This window comes from Calliphora vicina, chromosome 1, assembly GCF_958450345.1.
Source record: "Calliphora vicina chromosome 1, idCalVici1.1, whole genome shotgun sequence".
Taxonomy (NCBI): domain Eukaryota; kingdom Metazoa; phylum Arthropoda; class Insecta; order Diptera; family Calliphoridae; genus Calliphora; species Calliphora vicina.
The window spans coordinates 45564648-45575091 of record NC_088780.1 but is presented as its reverse complement, the minus strand read 5'-3'; the positions used below and the strand labels follow the sequence as shown (position 1 = coordinate 45575091).

Here is a 10444-nt window from a genome sequence, read left to right as displayed (position 1 = left end):
ACTTCTTAAGAAAGTTGCTTCAGACAGTTATGGTTGGGTATTAACAGTTTACTACTATTATTTAAACAAATGTTCAGATTATTAAGATCCAACAAAAACATCGCGTTGAAAGCATAGATAGATTTATTCATATTGCACTATAGTTCAAAGTATCATTTTTTCCGTGCGAAATTCAAATTTCGAAGTTGTCATTATTCATTATTTTTTGTTGTCAACCTGTTACTAAAACTCCAATGCAATCAAATTCGCAATTGATTTTTTGTAAAATACAAAGTACGGCTTAACAGCACGCCTTAAAAAGTCAAAGTTTCGATACATTTTTAAAAATTTGTGAATATCATCAATATTATATTGTAACTTTTAACCGTTAATTGTGGAAAGTGTGTGAATAATTCCAATAATGTTTAAAATGTAAAACAACGACACGTGTATGTACTTAATTTTTCATTCCTAAATATTTGGAAACTATTTCCATAATAACCTTAAAGTAATTTCTTTTGATTTCAAAACTTTAACTTCATGGAAGCTTTTAAAAAAATGTCAACGTTTGTTAAACATGAACTAAAAAGAAATGAATAGATTGAAATGTTGTGAATTATTTTCACTTTATTTCATATTGCGCATTTTTGCGCTTTCTGAGTAATTTAATTTTTTCTAGGTTATTGTGCTATAAAAAAATTAACTTTTTGAAATTTGGCTAAAAGAACGCTCAAAAGACACAAAGTATGATGCTATTATTAAATATAGTGTGCTCCTGTTATTCCTAAGGGTTGTAAGAAATTATTGGATGAAAAAGTCCGCCTTATTGTCTACAATAACTTAAAAGTAAAATGTTAAAAATGCGGAAGAAAGGAAGATAATTTTCGAAATGAAAACACTATATGGCTTAATGGTGATATATGCTTTCAGATTTGTATCTTTGGTTACCAATGACATCCACAGTACACAAGGTATTAATATATTCGAAGCAGGTGATAGAAAACACTGGCGAAGAAATATGATCGTTTTAAAAATAGAACATACCCGAGGTGTCCTACTATGGGGACCGCTGGCCGCACCCTTGGTGAGCCTATGCGGTCAAAATTTAAACTCGGCAACACTTCTTCTTTGTGCATGTCAAATTTCATTCAAATCGGACTAAGGATTTAGAAATTACAGATTTATTTCCCTCTTTTTATCTATACCACTGTGGGAAGTTTTATCTGATACTTCAATTAATATTTTGAATCAAATGTATTTACAAAACGAATTACTGATTCAACTAATTTGACTGAAAACTAATATGAAATAATTTTTTTCTAATCAAAAGCAATGAATTTACTCTATTTTACTCCTGGTTAATGGTCGACAAAGGGTTAATTTTTTCTTAAATTTGTTGAATATATAAGTATTTCTACCTATGGTCCAATTTTGGTATCAAACAGTACAATACTTTAATAGTTATTAATTTCGCACGGAAAAAGTGATACTTTGAACTATAGTGTATTGTAAGGAAGATATCAAGAAATCCTTAAAAACAAAATACATGGATATCGATAGACGAAACAATGGATAAGAAACGAAGAAAAAGAGGAAATGTCACGGTATTTTGAGTACCCTAATGATAAAACTGCAATAAGAAGGTTTTTTGGCAGCCTTGAATAGTATAAATCATTCCACCATTCTAAATTTTGCAAGCTGAATTTATTTAGATATTAATCTACATACATGTCATCATCAAAAATACACACGTTCTCCATAGGGTTTTTGTAACATTATTCAAATGATAAAAAGTGGGTTTTAAAACTCTGTGTAGAATAGAAATATTTCGAGAAATTTATCCGAAACAACATCTCCCTACTGATCCAATAAACATTAGGGCACATAGATTGAATAGTGAAATATTAGAGTAACTTCGGGTATTGTGGACTATGCGTCTAATGTGGACCAGTGTATTTTTTCAGAAACTATTGAAGGTATGATAAAACTGATTTGTCGTACATTTTACGATTTGTTTGAAACGACAATTGCACATTTGCTTTCATGAGTAATTTATATGTTGGCTTTTTATTCTTGTATTGAAATTAATTCGCATGCTCAACATTTTCTTCGGCACAAGTAAGAAACAAAATTTGGTACAGTTACTTGGTAGAATTTAATGTTTGGTTGTTTTATATAGTTAAAGTGGACACGTAGTTTTGCATATATTTGGTAAGAATTTAAGCACATTTAGATTATTAGATAAAAATAATTTTTTACCACTGTAACCCAAGTTCGTGTAATGTGGACCACTTAAATTACTTGATTATGTACTACTGGTCCATATTACCCGACAATAACTATGTACTTTGTAAGCAATCTATCTAAGCCAAGAACGCGACTTTTTAGTTTGTATTAATAAAAATATATTGAAATTAAATTTGTTAATCATTCATGATTAGCTGGTTCATGAATTTTATGTATTAAATACTAGTCCACATTACCCTCATATAGTGGTCCATATTACCCTCCAATTTTTTTAATGCTGGTTTTTCGGTTCCTTACAATATTTTCACATAAATTTTTTATCCTTTGACGGAAAAAATTTTCAACTGCAAAAACAATTAGAGAATACATTAGCTAATTTATTGCTTCACAACTTCTTTAATACCCATAAATATTGTGGCAAAAATTTAGAAAAATCAAAACGGTAGTCCACATTACCCGAAGTTACTCTATACCACTAATAACTAAAAGAGTTTGAAGTATTATGCAGTTTAAAATATGAGTCAAATCAATTGATTAAGATTGTCTAAGAAACTCTACGGAAATCTAAAATAATGATTTAGTTTGAAAATTTTAAAATTGAATTAAACGTAGATTCGACACAGATTGTTGAATTTGCCATATGACTTTTGGTGAGCGCACCGACGATATACACCAAATTTATACTTCAACTCTCGATATATGCGAGTTAATTCATGGTGTAGGGTATTTGAATAATTTTGTTATCAAAACTATTACTAAGTGCAATATTTTCACAACTTGACATTAATTATATTAATTTAGATGTCTATAGATAAGATTTTAAATGGCTACCACAAGCAGAAAGGGAGAGAAATTTGGAGTAGATACTCTTTTTCTGTCAGAATTTTGTCGAGCGCTAAAATGTTTCATCGGCATACATATGTTTGTATATATAAACATTTTTATTGACTTTAAATATTAGTTTGTTTACTCGATCATACTTAAACGGTTATTAAAAAAGTGATTAGACGTTTTATTAAATAATGACAACTACCATTCCCGTACCCGAGTGGTTAAATGCTGAGCTCTTCGTTAGTGTTTTAGAGAAAAATGTAGAAAATTTTGGCAAAATACAAAACTTTGTAGCTAAGCCAGCATTTGCTGCGGGAGAGAACTATTTATCTACATTATGGTCCATAGAAATTGAGGTAGCATTAAAAGGTAGCTATATTAAAAGTAAAATCATGCATATTTTTCACATTTTCGTAAATTTCATTTTAAAGATGGTTCTACAAAAAACCTAAAATATATGCTGAAAGTACCCCCCGAGTCTCCGCAGGCCATGGCTATAGTAACCATGTTGAACTCCTTTAAACGTGAATTGATTTCATATTATGAACTTTTGCCAGCTTTTGAAAAAATGTATGAGAAGCAGGGACATAATGTGCATATTGCACCAAAGGCTTTTAAATTCGACAAAGATTTAGGCATGGATGTTATTCTAATGGAGGATATACGTGTGGATGGCTATAAAACTATGAATCGCTTGGAGGGTCTAGATATGGAACATACAAAATGGGCTTTGAAAAAACTGGCACAATTCCATGCAGCCTCTGCTACTTATATTGCTGAGAAAGGCAGCTTACCAGAACTGCTAATGAAACCAATGTTAAATGAACAAATGTTGAGTGTTTTGGCACAATCCCAGAAGCCGCAAGAAGAAAAATTATTGCAAAGTTTAGCTCTGTATAAGGCAGAACATTTAAGAGAGAAAATTGTGAGTTTTTTTTATTGATATTAGTTAGAGTTCGGAAAAATCGGGAAAAATGTGGCCTGATTGGACTTGATTGCTTAAAAATGTCCCTAAAAGTTTTTTGTATTTAATCCTTTCATTACAGATAAATTTCCATCCCATTTATATTGAACAGCTGCGTGAGAGTGATAATGACAGTACTCAAAACCCAGATGGTTTTTATGTGTTCAGTCATGGCGACTGCTGGTCCAACAACATAATGTTCCAACACGATGACATGGGTCATATAATCGAAACATTATTTGTGGACTTTCAAGCTGGTCGTTATGTTACACCTGCATTAGATTTACAATACTTTTTACTGTCATGTCCTTGTTTGGATATAAAAATAAAGTACTTTGATTATTTTGTGCAATATTACCACCAAGAGTTGGTAGAACATTTAAAAATTTTGAACTACACAAAATCACTGCCATCTGTAACTGATGTTCATAAATGGATTTACAAAACAAGTTTTATGGGTGAGTTAATACCAAAATTTGCGGAAATCCTTAAAATTGTATTTTATTATATCTTTTTTTTAACATTCCAGGCTATACTGTAATACTAAAAGCTTTGCCAGTTTTCTTATTGGATCCCACAACTACAAACGATATTTCCATGGATAATATGATGGGTGATAAGTCGGGTGGTAGTGATATGCAACATGCCATGTATACAAATGAACGTTATGTCAAGCAATTGCAACAAATTTTACCCTGGATGGAAAATCGTGGCTATTTCGGATGAAATTTTCTGTTTATATTACTATAGGAAACTTTATTGCTAAACATGTTATTAGTCATTATATTATCTAAAGTATTATTTTGTTATCTGTTATCTTTATTATACTTATTTGGTTTTGTATTAAAACTAACTACTTAATAAAGAAATATAAATGTTATAACATTGTTATTAAAATCCAGTTAGAACAAATTGCAGGTCAAATCGGATCAGAAGATACCCTAACTTACAGATATTTTCTTCAAATCGGTAAGTGGAGGAAAATAATAGTAATAGATTAAAAGTAATATTTAAAAGAAAGTCATGGGCACATGTCGGTAGACAATTCCAAAAAATGCAAAGTTTGAAAACTAAAAAAATGCTTTAAAAATTTCAAGAATTTTCTCCTAGTTTAGCTACCGTTACACAGTTGTTTGGAAACGTTTGTTTTGGAAATAATTCGGTATCTCGGGAACTATTAGAGATATTACTACTAAATTTCACATGGAAGAAGCTGAGGTGTTTCCTAGATCAGCTTCATAGGGGTAAGGGGGGCCAGTGTATGGCCCTTCAATGTTGGTAGCCCCGTGTCTCACATTTTTATACCCTTCACCATGAGTGGCAAGGCAAGTTTGTCATTCCGTTTGTAATTTCTACATTTTTCATTTGCGACCCCACAAAGTATATATATTCTAGATCGTTATAGATAGCGAAGTCGTTATAGCCATGCCCGTCTGTATGTTGAAATCAACTTTTTGTAGTCCCCAAATAATTTACATACATGATTCATACATCAATATATCGGGATTTCTACCGGCTCGGTTAATATTTAAAATCGTCAAAATCGGCCCACAAATGGCTCAGATATAAGGAAAAAACCAGTACAACCGCAATTTTTGGCCTATTTTCATTCCCTTCCTTCGAGAGAAGGGTATATATAAGTTTGTCATTTTTTTTTGTAATTTCTACATTTTTCATTTCCGACCCTATAAAGTATATATATTCTGGATCCTTATAGAAAGCGGAGTTGATTAAGCCATGTCAGTCTGTCTGTCTGTTGAAATCAATTTTCTGAAGACCCCAGATATCTTCCGGATCCAAGTATTGAATAATTCTGTCAGACATGCTTTCGAGAAGTTTGCTATTTAAAATCAGCAAAATCGGTCCACAAATGGCTGAGATATGAGGAAAAAACCAGGACAACCTCGATTTTTATACCCTTCACCTTCGTGAGAAGGGTATATATAAGTTTGTCATTCCGTTTGTAATTTCTACATTTTTCATTTCCGACCCTATAAAGTATATATATTCTGGATCCGATTAAGCAATGTCCGTCTGTCTGTCTGTCCGTCTGTCTGTTGAAATCAATTTTCTGAAGACCCCCAAATCTTCAATAATTCTGTCAGACATGCTTTCGAGAAGTTTGCTATTTAAAATCAGCAAAATCGGTCCACAAATGGCTGAGATATGAGGAAAAAACCGGGACAACCTCGATTTTTGACCTATTTTTTACCTATATCTGGATTACTAAGACATTAACATAGACATTATGGATATCTAATGATAGATATTAAGAAGACATTTGCAACGACGTATTTTTTCCCGATTTTTTTTTTCATCAAAAAAAAAATTGAAAAAACAAAAAAAAAAAAATTTTTTAAAAATTAAAATAACAATTAGAAAATTTTTTTTTTCCAAAAAATTAAAAAAGTTGGACATACAATGGGTCAAAATCGGAAAAAAAAAATTTTTTCCAAAAAATTAAAAAACAACTTTGGAAAAAAAAAATTTTCTTTACCTAAAAATATTTAAAATTTTTATTTTGAAGTATAATTTGGTGAAGGGTATATAAGATTCGGCACAGCCGAATATAGCACTCTTACTTGTTTTTACCTATTTTTATTATTTTTACTAAGTCATTAATATAGACAATATGGATATCTAATGATAAATATTTCAAAAACCTTTGCAACGACGTATAAAAGACCATAGTATGTTGGACCTGCAAAGGGTAAAAAAAAATTTTAACCCGAATTTTTTTTTTCACCAAAAAAAATTTAAAAACAAGTAGGAGTACTATATTCGGCCGTGCCGAATCTTATATACACTCCACCTAAATACTTAACAATTGTTAGAAATACTAGTTTACGCAGAAAATATTTTATTTCAAAAGTACATAATATAATTGAAATTCCTATTGGAACGTATGAAATTTGACATTTTATATACTTAATAATAAGATAATACGTTTGGATCAACATTTTTCCTTTTTAACCTCAAGTGAAGAAACAGATTATAAACAAGTAAGAGTACTATATTCGGCCGTGCCGAATCTTAAATACCCTCCACCTAAATATGATGGCATAACAACTGAAATAATATAACAATTGTTAGAAAGACTAGTTTACGCAGAAGATATTTTATTTCAAATGAACAAAAAATTGTATTTAATTCAGAAATTTATAATTTAAATTCCTATTAGAACGTATGAAATTTAACAATTTATATACATAATAATTAGTTAATACGTTTGGATCAACATTTTTCCCTTTTAACCTCAAGTGAAGAAACTGAGTATAAAAAAGGGTATACGAATATATTTGGTCAAATTTAAAAATATTTGGATGTGGGACTTATATGGGAGCTATGACCTATTATGATTTGATTCACAGAGAAAACAGATTCATGTTCACAACCGAATTTGTCGCCAATCGAATTTTGTCGGTTGCACGTACTATCACAAAATTCGATTGGCATGACTGAATATATGGTAGCTGTGTTATTCTCTTGCTGAATTAATGGTAGACTCAACTGTTTAAAATAAAATAATTCGGTAGTAAGGACAGAATATGTTAGTGGTGATAATTACGATTTTTTCTAGCACATGATTTAAGTTAAGGACGTTTCTAACTTTTCTTCCATTTATTGATAAAAATAGAATGTGTTTATTCTTAAAATGTGTACAAAATCTTAATATATAAAGGAAAAGAGTGTAATTAACATTGCAATATTTTCACTTATTTGAAATTTTTAAAATGGTAGTGGCTATTTGACATATTTTCTTGTTTAGATTGAGGCTGGTTTAGAACTTGAATAATCTTGACATTTCTGTGTCTATAAATAAAATGAGTGAAATAATTCATTCAGGAAAACAATGTGAGAACAAAAGATTAACATACATTTTAAAACCCAGAAAAATGTATCGGTGTTTTGTTGACGAGTTCAAGATAGCGTGGATATTTTCTATTGCGAAAGAACTATCGACGGTCATAGGCTGACTCCTCGCAACTAACTTCCAAGATCTGTATGATAAACGATTCCTTATCATACAGATGTGATTGTTGTTATGAAACCTAAAAAAATATTTGAACACGTCTTTAATGAATAGTTTAAGATAAATCCAATAAACTCACACTTTAATGTAAATCTCCTAATGCTCATTTGTTAAGTTAAAAAAATTAGTAGATCTTTGTTTTGTTTAAATTTGCAAAATTAAAAATATTTTAGACAAAATAAATTATTTTGTGAATTTCAATTTATTTTATACAAGCTAAATGTTTTGTCAAAAATTTCTACCAATAGAAATTTTTCTTTCGGTTGAGAACACCGAATTTGAATTTTTCATATCGTAATCGAATTTTTCGATTACAACCACTAATATTTGGGGATTGAACGAATATTGCTGAATTTAATTTAGTCATAGTAGACGAATTAATAACTAAAATTTTAGAAAACATTAAGATGGTTAAGATAACTAACATTAGTATTGTCAGAACCATAATTCGATTGAAATTGTGTTTTTACAATTCCTATCATAGAAAATCTATTGAAATTATAGTTTTTTAATTATGATACCTTAATTTCAGTTCATCTTATTAAATATTTAAAATGGGAACTGATTTCCAATCGAACTCTTTGCTGTGTGTATTTTATATATTTTTGAAAAGAAGACACAATTTCGTTGATATATGTATATTATGTTATCTTTTCCACTAATCCAATTTATGCATTTAAAATCAGCAGCAAACCGAAAATTTACAGAATCTTTTTTGTGCACTACATTGCCGTCTACTGCGTTACCAAAAATAGTTACAGTTGTATCCTTTGTTGATAGTATTGTGTCAGTAAAATTGACGCTTTCGTCATTTTCACTTGAATGTAAGTCAACAAACGAATTGAGTTTGAGTACTCTTCATAGGAGTTTTGTTGTTAGATGATTTTTCTTCAAAATTTGTCTTGTATGGTAAAGTTGTTAAAACTGTTGGCTAAGTTTTTCTAAAACCGCGGTAAATTTTTGGGTTTACAGACTAACATGTCGTCAACTTTCGTTTCCATCGTTGCTTTAATACGATTTTCTAAAAAAATTATAAATTTAATTAATTTATATAAAATTAAGGATGTTATTTTAACTACCTGGAAAGTTTTCTGCAATTAAATCGGCTTTGCTGAAAATATGCTTATTATATGGATAAATTCCCGTAGTCTTAAAGCCACTAAAGACTATTTGTCCAGTCTGAACCTTCAAGTAGACTTTAGTAAATAAACCGGCAATATCAAAATGCGTTAATTTTCAGCCTTGCTCTCTCTAAAATCTCCATATTTCATCGTTGTAATATGTTTAAAAGGCTGAAGCCAATGTGATATAAAAATTAAAAATAAATTTATCGATTTTTTAAATATTGCAGTATTTATATGTATGTATATTTCATGTCAAGTGAACCAACTTCTGAAATCGAAGTCCTATTGGATAGTAATTCAGACACAATTTTTCAACAAGATCGGTCAAAAACTTTCTGAGTTAGCTGGGGTCAGAATTTAAAAATAAATAAATGACACCTCCGAGTCGGATGGGCGTTAAAAAAATTTCCAAAATTTTTAAAAATTTTATTTTTTTTTTAATTTCTGATACCCTCCCCCACCATAAGTTGTGAATGAGGGTAATTTTTACAAATATAGTAATCATGTTGAAATTCGATACAAATCTCAATCGTTGTACCAAATTTTTTTAAGATTGGCCCATAATTCGTTATAGCTTTCATATATAAAAAAAATCTATACTGAACCACAATTTTACAGAGATCAGTAATTTGTATCCAAGAATCATACTACAATTTTTAAATATCGGTCCATCATTCGCCATAGCTCTCATATAGGTTCCACCTCCAGTAATCACTATAATAGCCACAAAAGTCTTGTTAATAGTGCTTTTTAAATTAAATTCAACAAAATTACACCTCAACTACATGTGAATCAAGTTATAAAATTATATGGTGATAGGCCCATAATATGTCATGGCTCCAATATAAAGTCTACATTCGAAAAATACATTAAGTTATGTCTTTACTTATATATTTTCGTGATAGACTTATGAATGTCATGTCAAAAAAAAGCTTTCAATTTCATTGATATAAAAATCATGTGAGCGTTAAAATAATTCAATGACTTACAATTTTATAAACCAAAATATACGCTTAAAGCGTAAAGGTCATTAAAAACACAAGAATAACTTTTATTCCAATTTCATTCCGCATATGTTAGTAACCATCTTGGAGTATGCTTTTATTTGAAATATTATCAGTTTATTTAATAGCTTAATAAAACTATTTATTAACTCAGAGAACTGTAATTTATTTCAACATCTGTTTTAGCTACACAACCAACAATTAATTTTCCTGATTCTAATCAGCTGTTTATATAAAACGTTGCATTTGAGTCGCACGAGTG

General features: G+C 29.9%; 1 protein-coding gene across 1 annotated transcript; it reads left to right on the top strand.

The window, feature by feature from the left end:
* The first annotated feature begins 3201 nt into the window (after positions 1-3201).
* Positions 3202-4890, top strand: LOC135948990 (uncharacterized). Its single transcript, XM_065498447.1, has 4 exons — positions 3202-3426; positions 3489-3982; positions 4104-4479; positions 4551-4890. The coding sequence occupies exons 1-4, from the start codon at positions 3249-3251 to the stop codon at positions 4745-4747; spliced, it is 1245 nt and encodes a 414-aa protein (XP_065354519.1). The 5' UTR covers positions 3202-3248; the 3' UTR covers positions 4748-4890.
* Positions 4891-10444: the final 5554 nt, after the last annotated feature.

What these genes read in the sequence shown, in the direction of transcription:
- LOC135948990 (XM_065498447.1), top strand. Translation starts at nt 3,249, where the DNA reads ATGACAACTACCATTCCCGTACCCGAGTGGTTAAATGCTGAGCTCTTC. An exon ending in AATTGAGGTAGCATTAAAAG is followed by an intron (nt 3,427 to 3,488) that starts GTAGCTATATTA and finishes TTCATTTTAAAG; the next exon opens with ATGGTTCTACAAAAAACCTA. An exon ending in TTACAAAACAAGTTTTATGG is followed by an intron (nt 4,480 to 4,550) that starts GTGAGTTAATAC and finishes TTAACATTCCAG; the next exon opens with GCTATACTGTAATACTAAAA.